At 39.6% G+C, this 18,101-nt stretch overlaps 2 protein-coding genes across 5 annotated transcripts; one reads left to right on the forward strand and one right to left on the reverse strand.

Annotated features, from left to right (window-relative positions):
- On the forward strand, positions 1 to 9,541 carry calcoco2 (calcium binding and coiled-coil domain 2). Of its 3 annotated transcripts, none has more exons than XM_031315394.2 (15): positions 1 to 100; positions 510 to 686; positions 1,186 to 1,288; positions 1,851 to 2,011; positions 2,177 to 2,302; positions 2,408 to 2,533; positions 2,615 to 2,728; positions 3,373 to 3,470; positions 3,567 to 3,636; positions 4,011 to 4,178; positions 4,275 to 4,463; positions 5,919 to 6,035; positions 6,204 to 6,366; positions 7,106 to 7,131; positions 8,004 to 9,541. In XM_031315394.2, the coding sequence occupies exons 2-15, from the start codon at positions 516 to 518 to the stop codon at positions 8,166 to 8,168; spliced, it is 1,797 nt and encodes a 598-aa protein (XP_031171254.1). In that variant the 5' UTR covers positions 1 to 100; positions 510 to 515; the 3' UTR covers positions 8,169 to 9,541. The 3 variants fall into 3 exon arrangements, with proteins under 3 accessions (XP_031171254.1, XP_031171255.1, XP_035853793.1); XM_031315395.2 differs by having other exon boundaries at positions 8,007 to 8,168; XM_035997900.1 differs by lacking the exon at positions 1 to 100 and having other exon boundaries at positions 503 to 686.
- snf8 (SNF8 subunit of ESCRT-II) lies at positions 8,646 to 17,829 on the reverse strand. 2 transcript variants are annotated; one of them, XM_035997906.1, is made up of 9 exons: positions 17,624 to 17,829; positions 17,403 to 17,467; positions 17,262 to 17,312; positions 15,344 to 15,482; positions 14,211 to 14,315; positions 12,908 to 12,980; positions 12,641 to 12,782; positions 11,098 to 11,172; positions 8,646 to 10,021 (listed from the first exon to the last, which is right to left on the reverse strand). In XM_035997906.1, exons 2-9 carry the CDS (start codon positions 17,454 to 17,456, stop codon positions 9,884 to 9,886), a joined length of 777 nt encoding a protein of 258 aa, XP_035853799.1. In that variant the 5' UTR covers positions 17,457 to 17,467; positions 17,624 to 17,829; the 3' UTR covers positions 8,646 to 9,883. The 2 variants fall into 2 exon arrangements, with proteins under 2 accessions (XP_035853799.1, XP_031171277.1); XM_031315417.2 differs by having other exon boundaries at positions 17,403 to 17,827.
- Between the last annotated feature and the right edge of the window lie 272 nt (positions 17,830 to 18,101).

Consider the following 18,101-nt stretch of genomic DNA (forward strand, 5'->3'; position numbering starts at 1 on the left):
ACAAAAGTCCGAGGAGCACCTGAATGCAGCACAGCGGCTGGTTCTGTTCGACGACAGGAGCTGACGGTTGATGTCGGGGCGGTTGACAACAAGCTAACGTGTAAGTTTTATCTCTTCACACGAATATTTTATCAAAATTGTAGTTTTTGTTAAGACTTCTTGTAGTAAAAACAGTTTGTTTATCAAAGTTAACATTACATAATGTCTCGGGCGCGGTCTTTGTGACAAGCTCACTTTCGGTTTCTTCATTTTTTGATGTTTTTAATTAAACTTCAGCCGTTTAAAAGTTTATTTAACATATTAAATGTCATGTCCAGGGAGAAGGGACTCGTTTTAATGTGTAGTGTAAGCTTTTTTAGCGCTGGGGAAAGTGTTTTTTGTGACAATTATTTGTGCGTAATCGAAACTAAGATAGGTGCGCAAAAACAACAACAGGAAGAAGCTGCTCTCTGTCATAACACCTGCGCTCATCAATCATAATATGCTCTTTATATGTTTACTGGCTGTAGCCCAGCATGGAGAGCTCTACAGAGGCGGCTGCCACCGGCCCCACAGCATGCAACTTCTCCCAGGTGGTGTTCATCGACACCCCTCACTCATACCCACCCTCAACCACCGTCACCTGCTGCTACACCCTCACTGCTGCCTTCCAGCCCAACCCCAGGGACTGGGTGGGCATTTTTAAGGTGGGGAAAGAATATTGTTTATTCCATTTCCATATGTTTAATGCGCCAAAAGACATCAAGGCAAACTCCATGCAAGTGAAAACTCACTTTTGGCAGTCAGTCTCATTCTGATTAGGCCTGCAACTAACGATTATTTTCATTGTCAATTAATCTGTCGACTATTTTCTCGATTAATAGATCAGTTGTTTTGTCTATAAAATGACAAAAGCCCAAGATGACGTACTCAAATGTCATGTTTTGTCCATAGCTTAAATATATTCAGTTTACTGTCTCAGAGGACTGAAGAAACTAGAAAAATATTCCCATTTAAGAAGCTGGAATCAGAGAGTTTTGACTTGGTTACCCGATTAATCCATTATCAATAGTTGACAACTAATCGATTAATGGATTAATATCTTTGCAGCTCTAATTCTTATTCTGATATCGACTTAGCTTTTATATATCTGTGTGGCTCATTAAAGAATCTCTCTTAGTTTTTGTCCTATCTTTTCTTGTACAGGTAGGGTGGAGCACGACAAAGGACTATCATACCTTTGTGTGGGTGGAGCCATGTCTGGATGTGGTTGGACAAGAGTCTGCAACTAGGCAAGCATTTTTTAAAGGTAAGAAATAGTTTCACTTTTAGTGCAGGGTGATAATGCTTTGTCATGTTTGTTTGTAATGTACACGTCCTGTCAGATGGTTTTGAACACCCTGGGTGTCTAATGTGCCAACAGATTAAGCATAAGAAGTGCCTCAAGCTCTTAAATCTGTTTTTATGAGCTGCTGTGACACATGCCTGACCCTTTGGCTCAGCGTTGTTGAAATCCTATCTGATAAAGTCAAATCCTTTATGCAAACTGGAAAGTCAGATTTAGTTTTAGGCAGCGGTGGAAGAAGTATTCAGGTCCTTTACTTCAGTAAAAGTACTAATACACACAGGGAAAATACTCTACTCTCTACTACTTTACTCTACGAGTAAAAGTCCTGCATTCAAAACCTCACTTACTCTCAGGTTTTGTCTGTGGGCGTCCACCCCACATTGTGAACCGCTGACTTACATTATTTGTCTTTTACGGATGCCTCAATAAAGTGATTATTTCCCTGATTATTTCCAGTGACATAATGAAGACATTTAGAAAATACGTTGTTCTCTAGCGGTCTGCTCTGTTCCTGTCCCATCAGATTACTACCTGCCTAAGGATGAGATCGAGTTCTATCAGTTCTGCTACATTGACAGTACTGGTCAAGTGCGGGGAGCCAGCACTCCGTTCTGTTTCAAAAACCCGGTGGAGCAAAGCATCGAGAGCAGCCCAGATGATGACCTCATGGTTATTACAACACAGGTATCACACACATATGACCGATGTAGAGCAAAAGCCAGCGACTGTATCTTTTAACAGTTCAACAGGGTGATAACGTCGTTCTGTGTTGTAATGACAACGGATGTCAGCCTGAAGGCAAAAGTAAGTAAGGCTTTAAATTGATTGAATGTGTTTTGTTGAACCCAGGAGCAGGTCGAAAAGAGCGTACGTGAGAAAGCTGAACTGCAGAAGAAGTTGGATCAGATAAGGAAGGAAAATGAAACCTTAAAAAATGATCTACAGAAGGAACAGCAAGAAGCTGCCAGCTTCAAGGTCTGCTGAGAGATACTGCACATATTGACTCATTGCACAATAGAGAGAAATAGATAAATAGGAATTGAACTTTGATATTTGACACAGTGTGATTATTTTCTCCAGGGGCAGAATGAACAGAAAGACAAAGAAATGAGTCAACTGGTCAAAGAAATGGATCAAATGAAGGAACAACATGAAAACTTAAAAAGCCTCTTACAGCAACAAATGAAAGAAACGGACAACTTAAAGGTTTGTCTTCGTGTTTTTGGTCTTCGTGTGAATTCAGTGCTGCTGTTTCGGTGTGAAAACTAACGTTGGTGTTACTGCCAGGAGGAGATGTTGACCCAAAAGACAAAGCAGATGGAGATACAGCAACACGATGCTACGGCGCAGAAAATACGGAGTCAAAGCTTGAGTTTAGACAGAGCATCAAGACCAATTGAGGTAGGATCCTTTATCTCTTTAGCCAGGGGCATCAAACTCATTTTCCCAGAGGGCCACACTGGAAAGAGAGAATCACAACAAGGGCAAGACATGTCGATTTTATTGACGTGCTCTTGTTACAGCAGGTACTTTTACATTTTGGTAGCTTTTTTCCTCATTTTTGTTGTTTTTGTTCCGACTTTTTTGTGGCTTTCTCACACATTTGTCACCTTTTTGTAAATTTGTTGCTTTTTCCAACCATTTTGTAAGCTTTTTGTCGCATTTCTGTTGACATGAAGCCCTACAAAAGTCATCAAAAGAGTTCCTTAGCCATCGTAGAGTTGAGCAAATCAAGCAAACAACCTGTTTCACAGCCTGAATATGAAAACTCTCTCTCTGCTTCTGGGGGAATTTCTGAGTCTCAGAGTCGGCAAATCGGCCAAATTCTGCTTTGAATGTCACGTAATTGCAGTTTAAAAAACATTTTCCTGTGTTTTTCGTTTGGCGCACAACTAGGCGAGCCAAAATTGATTGTGAACCCAAGTTGATATGCGGGCCGGATCTAAATCTGCAAAGAGCGGGCCTTGAGTTTGACACGTGTGTCTTTAGCTGTTAAAGGCTCTGACAAAATCTCGTATCAATCCTTTGTTTTTAAACATGCTCAGGAGAAATACAACCAAGCTGTGATGAAGATCAACCAGCTCAAAGAGGAGCGTGAGGAGCTGAGGGGGAAGGTCGATGCTCAAAGTGTGGAGATTTCCATGTGAGTCAAGCCCGCTCATTTCTATATATTTTCATTATTAAAGTTGGACTTGTTGCTCTTGGCCTGTAACAGGTTTTTTTTTGGGTTCGTTTTTAGGCTAAATTCCAAACTCAGAGAAGAAGAGAGGGAACTGTTCAAAATGAAAGACAGCATACAGCTCCTTCAGGTAAATCTACTTAGCACTGCAACACTTTGAGGCGATAAAGCTGGCGTTATTTTATATTTTTCTTGTTATTAAATTAAATCAAATGAAAAGACCAAAACCCTTCTGACTTCCCTAATCCGTCTGTAACACTCATAGCCAAGCACATTGTTTCCTACTAAAGATGTAAATAAAAAATAAAAAACAGCTCACATTTATATAAAAAGGCTAAATAATTACCCAAAACAGATGGTCTGTAGTCTGTACTAGACTGTCGTTTTTTAATGATCTGACAAGTTATCCATCACTTTAAAAAATAAAGGTCAGATAAAGATTATTTGGGTCCAGATCAGAACTTTGTTGCTGTATTCAAATGTGTGTGCTTTACCTTTTGGCAGGTTGACCTTCAGAGCGGTGAGAAAGACAAGGAGAGGCTCTCTGCAGAGCTGCAAAGGTTGCAAAGCATCGGCCACAACATGGACGACGTGAAGAGAGAGAACCAGGAGTTATGCAGGAGGCTGTCGCAGCAGTTGACACTGCAGAACTGTCCAGATGACGATCTAAGAGTGGGGACATAAAATAAAGAGGCTGAAGTTATTTTAATTACACACGATGACATGGATTTCCTCTCTGCTAAATGCTTGATATCATGTCCACTTCAGGTGCGGTGTCAGACACTTGCCAGCCAGCTACAGGACGCTCAGGGGAAACTGGCTACGGAGAGGGAGGAGAACAAAAACGCCAAGAGACACGCCGAGTATCTGAATGAAGAGCTGCTGCAAACCAGGGAGCAGCTGGAGAAGATGATCTTATCATGTGAGCAGACAGAACGGACATATGGCAAACTAGAGGTAAACTCAAAAAGCATGTGCAGGAATTTAGACCTTGCTTGAGATATACTATGTGGCCAACAGTTTACCTGTGGTCTCCGGGTGTTGTTTTTTTTGCTATTTTAGTTCCAGTAAAAGGGAAATCTTTTAGAGAATAGTGTGATGATTCCAACAGTTTAAGGAAGGCTCGGACTGTTTCAACATAACAATGCCCTCGTGCACAACCAAGCAAACTTTGTTTATGTAGCACTTTCAAGAACAGCAGTTACACGAAGGAGAAAAAGGGAAAGAGAGAGAATATGACTCATTAAACTATTAAGTGTAGAGCCCACAAAATAAAGAAAAAAGCCAGAGAACATAAATGGGTTTTTAAGATGCTTTTTAAAGATGTGCACAGATGCGTCTTCTCTGAGACTTTAAGGGGGGTTGTCAAAGAGCTGTGCTCAAAGCCAGGTCTGTAAAGAAATGGTCTTCCCAGTTTGATGTGGAAGAACCTGACTGTCCTGCACACATCACTGCCCTCAAACCCATCCAACACCTTCGATATGAACTAGAACACCGACTGTGAGCCAGACCTGATCACCTAACAATGCTGGACCTCACTGATGCTCTTGTGGCGGAATGGGAACACATTTCTGCAGCCAGGTCAGGTTTTTTTCCTGCATAGAGGAATTGTTGGCACCCCCCAAAAACATGTTATACCCTGAGCCAACGCAAAAACGTCGGGAGGAGTAGCCGCTGCTGATAAAGTGGCATCAGTATTGAATTTAGAGGGAATTATTACAAGTTAAAAACTTTTCGTAGTCACGTTAAATAGTGGTTTACTTTTGTTTTGGTATGGTTTTTTCAAGTCAAAAACAAGGGCACGGATCGACCAGGATCAACCCACTCTGCCCGGGTATGGTACTCAGTGTTCAAACTAATGAAACTAACTGGACTTTGGGGTCAACTGTACTCGGATCCGGGCACAGGTCCCTAATGTAAAATACCCCTTACTGCATTATATTCCATTGTATTTTATTATATTTGAATGAATTGTCACCTGCCTCCTGAGTTTTGTGTTTTCCTTTAGATAAATAAAGATGTTTCCAGCAGAAATTGGTGCATAAAAAATGCATCACAATGCAGGAAATTAAGTGATTGTTGCTCAAAATTTCCTGGGGAGGACCTTCAGACCCCCGCTTGATATGTGTCACCCCCCTAAGAGCCCATTTTGAGCCAGGAAAAACCCAACAGGTTCAGACAGACACTTTATTGATCCCCAAGGGGAAATTCAAGGTCCCAGTAGCTTAAGACATCACACACAACATTCACATACATCACAAACAGGATGATAAAAAAGCAAATCCACATGAATAGCATGGAATGGAGGCTGTTACAGCAGCAGAATAATGCCCCGTGATTTTGGAATCACTCACTGTGCTAGGTGTCTACATGCTAAAAACCTGAGGCTTGTTCCCCATCTTTGTTTTTCAGCTACAGCTCAGAGAGGCACATGCAGCGATCGCAGATAAAGAGACCATCATAGAAGAGAAGGAACACATGATCAGGCTGGTGAGACACGAGAAAGAAGAGCTCGACAGAGATAACCAGGTACGTTTACACAAACCGTCTCCAGTCAAAAAGGTCAACTTGTGATTGTAACCTTTTCAAAATCAGAAGTTAAAAGAAGGAGAACAGGGGAAAGAGAGAGGGCATGAGACACAAAACAAAATGTAAAACAAAGCAGAATCAGACGCTTGTTTGTGTTTATTCCGCCAGAATCTCACTAGTGATATTGTCGAGCTGCGCAGAGTTTATGCGGAAGTCAGCGCAGCTCCCCCCGCCGACTCGCCACACACGCAGCCTGACAACACATCAGCCAGCCGTGACTGGCAACAGCTGGAGACACCAGAACAGCCCGAGAACCTGTATGAGAACATAGGTGAGTAACAAAAAAAAACACTCATGCAAAGGTGGGAATTACTTTTTTGTTGTTTTAAAAGCAGAAAAAGATCAATCCTAGTATGTTTGTCTCACTCAAAACCTTAAACCCAAACATTTCCCCACTTAAACCTAGTGGTGTATACATGTTCTTACCTGAGGTTTTCACATATCTCAATCTTCTGCCGCCACTCCAGTACAATGGAGGGGAAATGATTTTCAATTGTGGAGTTTTAGGAACTGTATCTTTTTCAGAAACTATGTCCCGGTTACTTGAGTTCATCTCCAGACCTCGACACAGACACGACTAGATATCAGGCTCGGGCGACATGACGATATATAAACTGTGAGACGCCAAAGATTTGTCAACCGCCAAAGATGTACCGTTTATACACAAGAAGCTTTTACTGTAACATCACTGGGTGGCCTGGGCTGCTTTAAGGACATTTTGATAGTTAATCGGTTAGATTCACTTCAAACAGATCTACAAGTTGTGTTGTTTTATCCATTAATATCCCAATAGATTTTCTAGAAACTGTACTATTATTGACTATAAAATGACATAAACCACAATAGGATTGTATCTATAATCACCCACTCCTCCTAGACTTGTGTACAAAAAAAAAAGGTCAGGAGTCTTTGATAATAAATACCAATAGCTGCAGCTCTGGAATAAATTATGAATAAACAATCATTGTTTTTTATTAATCTGGTGTTAACTGATTTCCTTTTCCTTGCAGAGAGCGTTCCCGACCCAGAGGAAGAGGTGAGTCAAATAATTTGAGCCGTTTCAGTATATAAAGTCCACAACCTCACCTGTCTCATCACTCATACAATTCCTATCCAAAACATGTTGTCAGTGAGCCGTAGCTGCTCATCTATTTATATTTTCTTACTCTAATCTTTTCAGTAATGATGTCTGCTAATGGGGCTTCGTTAAAATAATAGATTATCCATCGATCTTTGTTTAGAGAGATCTCATGTTGATAAATAACCTCCAGAAGTCGATCTTTTAATAAATGCCTTTTCACCACGGAGGTGGAAGTAAAAAGTAGATCAGACTCATTTTGGGGGGTCAATTCTTGATGTTAACATGCATTGTAAAAGAAATATTTGCTTCTTGCTTGTACAGTTTACAGCAGAAGTTATCTGATAATCTTTTATATCCAAGCCAATATGGTATTGTATTGTAACTGACATTTTCCTGACCTAATTGATATTGAATCTGAAATGTAATAAAATCAGAACCACGTGAATCGAAATCGATTCGGGAAATCAAGCGATACCAAGCCCCATCTGCTAAGAAGCCCATATTACGTACTTCTCTGACACTATGAATACATAGTAGCAAATGGAAACTTTTAGCAGTGCCAGCTAGTTAACCATCAATTTAACGCAACCTGAATGAACTAGTATTGAAACACACTTTAGGTCAAGGAAGCTGGATGCAATGCAACTCTCAACTCCAAAACACATGCACGAGAAAACCTGCCTACCTCCCGTGGTCTCTGGATAGTCACACATGAGCCCCGAGTGTGACTCGGCTGTTTACCATTTATTTTCGTAGAGGACTTAAAACATAATCCGCTCCCTATTTTGTTACGTCTTCTGACTTGCCGTCTCTATTTCTGCTCGCAGCAGGCGCTGGTGTGTCGTCACTGCCAAGAGTGCTTCCCCTGCATAACCCAAAACGAACTGGAGCAGCACGAGCAGAGTCACCGAGTGTGTCCCTTCTGCACGATGATCTGTGACAACATGGAGCAGTCCGTGTTTGAGGATCACGTCTACGGCCACGAGCTGTGAGAACCGCACGTATGATTCATACGTCTGGAGAATGAACGCCTTACAAGTTGGGTGGTCATGTGGAAAAGGACCACACTGATATTTTTGCACACTTTTACTGCAAATGACATTACTTAACATTACGGTTGCCCCATTTTCCAAAGCATACTGAAGTTTTTTCAGCCATTTGTGTCCATCGTGCACAAAGAATGTGCTGGCAGAGACATGAAACCTGCCTGAGTTGCAGTATGTAATCCATCACAGAGAACATCATGTCCTCATTTATTTTGGTCAAATGTTATCTTAGTGTTGCACGTTAATGTATTTCAAAGTAAATTACCACACAACTGGGCATCGTTTGAAATGTTTTGAGACTTCCAGTGTTTCTTTTTAGTTGCAAGCAGACATATTTTGCCTGAAGAAAATAGTCTAAAGTTGGCTGTTGAATTGACATATTAGGCACAAGCGTTCACAAATATTCTTTTTATAATTAAATGAATGAAATTAAATGGCAACAGTCCACGACACACGAATGTTTCTGGTTCTGCCTTCCTCAGTGTGTGTACCAGTGATTATATTGACATTATCTTCACCCCTCCATCGCCACAACTCGTCTGACCTCCACTGTGAGGTTCGCCTCATGTTAGGAAGTCAAACGTGTGCGTGAAGTGTTGCCAGTCATTTGATAAAAAGCTGCAAATGTGTGATCGCTTTGGACTTTTGCTCCTGGGTGGTACATGTAGCCCCCTAAAGGAAGTCAGGAGACTAAATATAAAGTTGAGTAGAGCCCATTCCTTCCTTTGTTTTGTATAAAGATTGCAAACTTCTGATTTAAAATCAGGAACTATCCAACCAAAGAAGAAATAAACAAGATAATGAATCTGACCACACATTTGATGACCACATACTCCAACGATCTGGGTCTGGCAACGTGAGACAACGCCTAAATTAAGCCACTTTCAAACCTCTAAAAATCTGGTTTTCATATTGCACTAAAATAAATGACGATTAAAAAAAACTCTTCTGGTATGCTTTGGAAAATAACCAGCAGTAAATAATATATTATTTGTATTAAACGGGCTTAAACATGCTTGAACAATGTAACAGTTCTCTAAGTTGATGGAAAGATAATTTAAGTAAAGCATGGCACATTTAAAACTTAATATTTAACCACAATTCTTCATTTACAGTATAGCTTTGTACTTTTCATCTCTCAGAGGAAATTGATGTTCTGATATAACCCGATCGAGCTGATTCAAGTATGTAACTTCTGTTGATTTTAAAATGTATGACAGAATGAATTGTTGATATGAGGTTGAGCAATGTAACAGGTGAATGTATGTGAATGATCAATTTAAATGATTAAAATGCATTTAAATGTTCGTGTGAAATAAAAAAGAGGTGGTAGAATTCAGCTAATTTTGTTTTAAAAGTTATTCTTTATACATAAACATTTACATGTTCTCTGTACATCGATCCGTAACCACCCATAAACCGTTAACACCAGCAACACAAAACTGAAGTTTATACGCAGCGTTGTGTCTCATAGTCATGTGAGTTCACTCATTGCAGATGTTACTGAGAAGCCGTTGAGGAAAGTTTTCTCTCCTCGTGTCCGGATAATAATCTCAGATGGAGTTCACCCAGCCAACTCCGTCACATGAGCCTTCCCACCAGCCACATTTTGTTTACCAACAAGTCTTTGAATCAGTCACCAGCTGGCGGTCTTTCATTTCTTAAGGTGTCATCTGATTGGCCTCCTCTGGTGTGACATCACGGGAGGTGCTCTCAGAGAAGAGAGCAGGCAGCCAGTACTGCGCTTCTCCAGGCGCTTGAGAGTCCAACCAAGCCAAGCCTTCTTTCAGCAGGTGATCCTGGAAAAACCAAAAGTCGAGGTCAACAGTGTTTCTGCACAGTTCACCAACTTACATTTAAAGATTATATTTTTGGGGCATTTTAGGCCTTTGAGAAGACAGCTGAAGGCATTAAAGGGGAGAGAGAGTGACATGCAGCAAAGGGCCGCGGGTCGGAATCAAACCCTGGGTCGCTGCAGAAAGGACTGACCCTTGGCCCTTGGACGCACCCTCAACCTGGTGAGCTACAGGGCGCCCAACCAACTTACATTGAATTTCTTTTTTTTTTTTTTTTTTGCAGAATGCAATTAAATACCTTTTTACTCAATCATATCATCCAAAGTTAGAAAGTATTTTTTCAGTACTTTCCAGTATATAACAATAGTTCTAGGGCTGCAACTAATGATTATCAATTCTCAATTAATCAGTTACTCTAATAAAAAAAAATGCAATTCAGCTTCTCAGAGCCCAAAGAGATATCTTCATTTTGTCCAACCAACAGTGTAAAACCCAAAGATATTAAATGTAGTGTCATATATGAAACAGAAAACCAGCAAATCCTCTCATTTGAGAAGCTGAAACCAGAGAATATTTGGCTTTTTTGCTTGAAAAACAACAGAATTGATTAATCAGTTATCAAAATAGTTGCCAATAGATATTCTAAATGATTCCTAGCCTAATGATATAATTAATTTAAATGAACGCAACCTGGACCAGGATAAGCAGCAGGACATGTTAAACAATTTAAAATGAGTAATTCATTGAAGTCATGTTTTTAGAAGTGACAAGTCATTGTCCCTTATTAGCAAAATAAAGGACAATGAACTTCCTGACTACTGTAGCCAAGACCAGTGTCACAACAATCCCACTTTTAGATCAACTCTATAGGTGGGTAATGTCTCCCAACATATTTTATTACTAATATTTAAGTCTACTGCAGGCAAGTGAAAATATTTAAGATTTTTTTATATGAAATGTAAGACTTTTAATACTGAATTAATTGTGTTTCTAGAGAGCAGATATCCTGTTTTAAAGCACCAGGAGTTTTAGTGTCAAACGGTGGTTCAGGGACCTGAAATGAGCTGATAAGAACTTACCAGGATGTGACAAGCCCGTTCCTTCTCCCATTTCAGACTGTCCTTGATCTCACTCACCGAGACGTAGCCCTTTTTCTACAAATGAATAAACAAACAGACATCACATCGTACCGGACAGCCACGATCACTCTCTTTTATGGGATATTAAGCCTTTTCCGACAGAAAATCTGTAAAATTGCTGCTAACTCTTAAAGTAAGAGCTTCTTCAGTATTTAAACATACAGTAGGTCTCTGTAAAGTATGTACTGTATGGTTTTTCAAACATGTTCAAACATGAAAAGAACATTACGGGTAGAGCTGCAAAGCTCACGTTGTTTTTGGCACCTGGTGGGGAGAGGGAGGGGGAAGCCTCCTTCCCCCTCCCTCTCCCCACGGTGGTACGACAGATGGAGGACAGCAGTAAGTTGGAAAATAGCGACATCAAGTGTGTAGGAGCCATTTATATCCACTTTTTTGTTTAGATTAATTTAGTTAATACTTATTTTAGCCACTTGGGGAAGTATTGCATTGGGTGTGGTATGTCACTGTGAATTAGGTATAACTACAGGTGTGGCAATCAGTGAGGGCAAGGTGTGGAAGGCGGGGAACACACGGTTCTTACCGTAACCGAGCGAGTACCCACTCCACCGACAATAAGCCACAACATTTTAGTAATCACCACTGGGTGAAGTACTATTTTATGTGAAATACCCTTTTTCTACCTTTATAATAAACGGGAACACCACCCAAAGAGAACTAATGTCTGGACCTAAGATCTTTTTGCTACGCGTTGAGAACACCATGCCATCCATACCGAGGCTTATAGGATAGCTTCAACAAAGTGACTTTAAAACCTGTTTTGCAGTTGAATTTCTTTTCACCCCAGTGACTTCACCCTTAACTCTTATTCCCAACAACGCGAGGGGAAAAAGACATTTTGTACACAGATCTGACACGATCTTAGGAATCTAACAGGGTTGAATCGAGATTGCGATTTTATAACGATTTATCGTACAGGCCTAATATCTACAGAAGACTGTCATGACATGTCATGAACACATGAACCATAACCCTAACTTGTCATGACAAAAAACCGAATGACACTTACTAAAAGAAGTGTTATGTCATAAATGTTTATGACTTGTTTATGTTTATGACACGTTCATGACAGTGTCATGTTATTCTTATGTAGATACCTTCAAGTAAAGCGTATCTCTTTATTTTCTTTGAGCATAAGAGATGGTTATTAAATTACTAAAAGGAGGAACAAGATGCACATTCAATATTTCTCTTTTTATTTTACCTTGTGCAGCTGTAGCTTTACTGTTAATGCCACTATTTCTCTTTTACCAAAAAACTGACTGTGACTTAAACATGAGACCATTAGGTAAATTGAATTATACAAGTCCAAGTACATGACTGAAAGGGTAAAAACTACATGAACAAAGGTCAGTTCCTCGCAATTGAAAACGTCAGTGATAAAACAGGAAGAATACATCTAAGTGAGGAACTAAAAAACAAAGTTGTAACACTTTCTATAATTGACCTGGGAGCTGTGTCTTACCTCGGCCAGCTGCAGGACTACAGTGTGGTCCATGTTGAGCTCTGCTGGGACCGACTGGACCAAGTAAGAACCACCAACAGGAATCATCCCAAAGCCGTTCCCCATCACCTTCAGTTTCTTTATGGCTCTCATCAAGTCATCTCTGGGAAGCACATTTTTCATTTCATTAATCATACAACTCGGGACCGACACACGGGCATCAAATGATCCAAAGATGATGGCTTGAATTTTCTCTGACACATGAAATATTGAATTAGGGACACTTACTGGCTCACATCCTGAGCAAATTTACCTCTTCCCTTCAGTACTCTCTGATGGAGTTCATCCAAAGTAATAAGCCCTGAAAGATAATACACGCATCAACATTTAAAAGCCCGAAACTATTAACCATGATGTCTACATCGTGCAGGGTGTTCATGACTGGAATGATGGTATATCACTGTGTTGAATATGTGCAGGATATCTGGGATGGAGTTTAGATTGAGATCGACTTAAGTTGCCTCTTTCAATCATTTATTTTATATTTCAATTCATACAGGTTACACACCCAATGTTACCTTAAAAAGAATGGCACATAACATAAAAAACTTGACTCAGACATAGGCCTACATGATAAATCGTTATAAAATCGCGATCTCGATTCACCCCTGTTCGCGATTTCATTTTTAAATGGCTTTGATATATATATTTTTTTCTCCTTCAATTAATTTATTGAAAGCATTTGACATTAACATGTTTTAATTATGTAAAGACATGTTCAAGGAGTTAAGATAGAGCCTGTGTCAGGGCCATATTTAGTTCAATGTGTTATATGTCACTATTTTTGGTAGCCTACTGTACTTAAATGGCCAGTATGTACTTTATATTCTTCATTCATTGATCCTCTATGTTTACAGGCTTGTGGTGATGCGCAATGTGCTACAGGTGGCAAAAAAAATCTATGTTTGGTACTGCCAAAAGACATTCATGTGTGCAATAAACATTACACTTTGTGAGAAAAGAAATCGTGGCGGAGAATCGGGATATCAATTCTAAGCTAAAAAAATTGTATTTCATATTTTTCCCCGAATCGTGCAGACCTACTCAGACAACGGCTAACCATACATACACTCAGACCAAAGAAAAAACAACACAAACATCAATTGTCATCCTCCAACTGACAACTACAATAACAGTAAGATGTTACATGTGGTCTTTACCCTTTTGGGGATCACTTGGATCCAGAAATCCACCTCTCTGTCACCTTGTTACCAGGCAAACACAATGATTACCACTAAATCAGACCTGTAGTCACATATAGGGGTGGGCTGGCATGGGGTGTGGTGGGATGGCTTGGGGGTGGGGTGGCAAAGGGGTGGTACAGATGGATGTGTCTTGTATGTTTATGTGCTTTATGTTTTTTAATGTGCCAATGTTTAAAAGCCCTTCTAGGGACAGGCATTGGAAATTAGCGATAGCTGTAAATGCTGTACATTGGAGATTTGTTGCACAAATGTCTATGTCGTAGCATCTGTCCCTATTCAAATAAACATGAAATGAATAAATAAATAAGTTTCCAGAGATTACAAACCTCCATTTCTGTGTTTCAGGGCCAGGCACACTTCAACAATCTGAACACCGAGCTCATAATAGAAGTCACCTACACCGAGCATCTCAGACCAAAAACCTTTGCCAGCTGTGGAGAAAGAAATGAGGAAAAAGGGGTTAAAAAGTAATTTTTTTAACATATGATTTAAAGCTATAGTTTGTAGTTTCTGCCGTCCCCATGAGACATTCTAAGTAATGACAACAAAACTGTCTGGGTGTCCACGTGATACAAGTCTTCGTGATCGCGCACCACCCGCCTCCACACAGTTGCTAGTAGCCACGGAGGACACGGAGGATTAAAAAAACATGATGGACTCTTCAGAAGAGGTCATTATCTTCACTCGTGCTTCTATGTGGGAAAGTCACCGGACGACACAATCTTCTGAACATACTGAGAAATACAAAGAGAGTTGTGTGGAGCTGATAGTCTTAATTAGCTTTGTAGCAACTCATTTGACAATGGCTTGAATGTAACGGACGTTCATTAATATCAAAAAGTCATGCACTAAAGCTTTAAAAGGTCCAATGTGTGGGAATTTCTCCCATCTAGCGTTGAGATCATATATCGCAATCAACTCTCTCGCGCCACGCAGTTCAAAGTACGTATTACAGCTACGGTAGCCTTCACGCTTCAAAAAGCCGGTCTCTTGCTCTTTTCAGTCTCCTTTTTCTTTTTCTGGGCGAAGAAGAAGACTCCTGTTCCTGAAATTTGGATTTTGAGTACGTGTGGTCCTCCATGTTTCCTTCTTCAAACTTGCCGGGGCCGGGAAGCTACGATACCCATTAGCAGCATTAGCAGCAGCTGTGAGTTTATCATGTGACAGCGAAAACGTGAAAGGCGGAGCAGTATGTCCTGTATGTCCCTTACCGGCTAACGTATTTCAAGATGGAGCATGAATATGGAGCGTCTACCCCAGTTCATGCAAATGCAAATGTAAAATTTCAAGCCAAAAGGAATACTTGGAAATGACGGTGGTGGTAAATATTCATGAAAAAGGACAAGTTTGTGAACGGGCAACACAGATTTTGATAATGAACAACTAAACATGTTACACACTGGACCTTTAAACAAATTGACTTTGTATTTTTACAGATTATTTTCAAAATGTTTCTCACAAGCAAGTGGGTCAACTCCAATGGTGGCACACATCTCCTGAAACTGAACCCTAAACTCGGAGTTCTTTCGGATTTCTTGTTTATGCTTGCTGGCAAACTCCTCCAGGTTGGACTTGAAGGTCTCCAACTGCTTCGACATCTGGCAGAAAAACAGAAACCGGTGAGTAAATGCACAACGGGAGAATACCATTAGACAAAAGAAAACTGCAAAAAAATATATTGCAGATTTAGATTTGTACTGGAAGCAGGTACTGTATAGAAAATATTTATTTTGATTCTTTAAGGAGGATTTGTTTTTGATTCATAAATGATTTCTTTTTTGCCAGTAATACTAATTATAATTATTAAGGCATGAATGTGTATTTTATTGTGTATAATGTGAATTCATATTTTATTAAGAATCTTAATCTGCAAAGTAACTAAAGTTATCAAATAACTGTAATGGAGTAGAACCATAAAGCAGCATCAAATGAAAATACTCAAGCAAAGTACAAGTACTTTAAAGTTGTACTTAAGTACAGTAATTGGGTAAATGTGTTTAGCTACAGTACATTCCACCACTGGAAATACATTTGTATTTACTTAGGAAATTGTTACATGGATAAAAGGTTTTCAGTGTTTTTTAATCTTTATAAAAATTGAAATTCTGTTGACATAAAAACTAGGCCTGGGCAATATATCAATATTATATCGACATCGATATACGAGACTAGATATCGTCTTAGATTTTGGATATCGTAATATCCTGATATGACACAAGTGGTCTTTTCCTGGTTTTAAAGGCTGCATTACAGTAAAGTGATGTCATTTTCTGAACTTATGCTGCGTTCCAGACCCAATTTTTCACCCGTAAGTTACAACTTCAAGTCACGACTCACGACTTGGTAGCGTTCCAGGCAAAGTCACCACAAACCCTTCTAGCTAGCGTTAGCTAGTGGCTACCTAACGTTGACGGTAGCTAGCGCTAGCTGATACTAGCGATTTCTAGTCGGCGACATATTTTGGGCCTTCATTTAATAAACATAACCTGTAGTAGTACACAATCGTATGTGTATTGTTTTACAATGTGCGGAATTACTCTACGTTGCCTATTTATGCCTATTTATTTCTATTTCTCACCGTTACTCACCGGCGTCTGTACAGCATCAACAGGGGTTGACATTGTTGTTTATGTGTGTGTGACGTCAAAAACTGTAACTGGGAGTACATCGATCTGGTACGAGTTCACGGGGAGTAAGTTACGGGATTGACTGCCGTTCCAGGGAACTTTCACGGTAGAAGGTTGTGAAAACACGAGTTACGGGTTGCCTGGAACGCAGCATTACTAGACTGTTCTAGCTTTTCTATTATTTGCCTTTACCCACTTAGTCATTGTATTCACATTATTGGTGATTATTTATCAAAACTCATTGTGTTAATATTTTGTGAAAGCACCAATAGTCACACTACACACTAGGGCTGCAACTAACGATTATTTTCATAGTCGATTAATCTGTCGATTATTTTCTCGATTAATCGATTAGTTGTTTGATTTATAAAAATGTCAAAACATGGTGAAAAATGTGGATCAGTGTTTCCCCAAAGCCCAAGAGGACGTCCTCAAATGTCTTGTTTTGTCCAAAACTCAAAAGATATTCAGTTTACTCTCACAGAGGAGAGAAGAAACTAGAAGATATTCACATTTAACAAGCTGGAATCAGAGAAATCTTATTTTTTTTAATAAAAAAATGACTCAAATCGATTATTAAAATAGTTGGCGATTAATTTAATAGTTGACAACTAATCGATTAATCGATTCCTCGTTGCACCTCTACTACACACTACACTATCGCCACAATATCGACATTGAGGTATTTTGTCAAAAATATCGTGATATTTGATTTTTTTTCCATATCGCCCAGCTCTAAGAAAAACTCACTTGGACAATTTGGTCCTCTGCAAGCACGGTTCCTCTTTCCTTATATTTGGCCTAAACAGAACAAATAAACACAGGTTAGATATGAAAGTGTTTCTCCAACTAAACTTAATGTGAAAACACAAAATGTAACGTTGAAGTTACCTCTGCCAGCTTCTTTTTGGCTATCGCTCCCGCACCAACGCCTCTCCGATGCATGCTGCTGATGTCTGGTCCGAAGTTTAAACGGAGAATATAAACTACGAGCGTGTTTATCGCAGAATAATGTCAGGTAAGAGAAGTTTAACGTGATAGTTCACGTTAGCTGAGAGGATATGTCTTGTTTTTGTCACTATCGTTCACAATTCTCCCCAAAAAATACGCACTTCTTCGATAACGTTAGCTTTAACATTAGCAGTCCAGTGTTAAATGATACTCAAAAACGGCTCAGAAGTACAGTATGCGGGAAACTTAGGTTGATTAATGTGATATAATAAAGCTACTTTAGTACAACTGTTTCCATTTTGATTGCCAGGAAGTAAAGTACTTCCTCGTCGGTGACGTCAACAAATCGTGTCATAGCGCCCCCTGGTGTCCTGGCGAATATTGCAGGCCAGTTTGGGAACTACAACCGAACCGGTCAGTGTAATATATATCCATGACTACAACAATGACAACAGAATAAATCACTTAATAGGACACATAGGGAAGAAAATGGAAAAATAAAATATATAAATACTAAGGGATAATATACAGATGAAATAGGGATAGTATACAGATAAAATAACCAGTTTACATTAAAATAATGATAATAATATGATATGATAATATGATAATATGGCTTTTTTATTTAACTTTGAACTT

The sequence above is a fragment of the Sander lucioperca genome, chromosome 22 (assembly GCF_008315115.2).
Source record: "Sander lucioperca isolate FBNREF2018 chromosome 22, SLUC_FBN_1.2, whole genome shotgun sequence".
Lineage (NCBI taxonomy): Eukaryota > Metazoa > Chordata > Actinopteri > Perciformes > Percidae > Sander > Sander lucioperca.

Coding starts and splice junctions, on each gene's coding strand:
- calcoco2 (XM_031315394.2), top strand. CDS start 516: ATGGAGAGCTCTACAGAGGCGGCTGCCACCGGCCCCACAGCATGCAAC. Junction 6,036..6,203: donor AGCTCGACAGAGATAACCAG/GTACGTTTACAC, acceptor TTATTCCGCCAG/AATCTCACTAGTGATATTGT. Junction 7,132..8,003: donor TTCCCGACCCAGAGGAAGAG/GTGAGTCAAATA, acceptor TTCTGCTCGCAG/CAGGCGCTGGTGTGTCGTCA.
- snf8 (XM_035997906.1), bottom strand. CDS start 17,456: ATGCATCGGAGAGGCGTTGGTGCGGGAGCGATAGCCAAAAAGAAGCTG. Junction 12,981..14,210: donor CCTGAAACACAGAAATGGAG/GTTTGTAATCTC, acceptor ATTATCTTTCAG/GGCTTATTACTTTGGATGAA. Junction 12,783..12,907: donor TTTGCTCAGGATGTGAGCCA/GTAAGTGTCCCT, acceptor TGTGCTTCCCAG/AGATGACTTGATGAGAGCCA.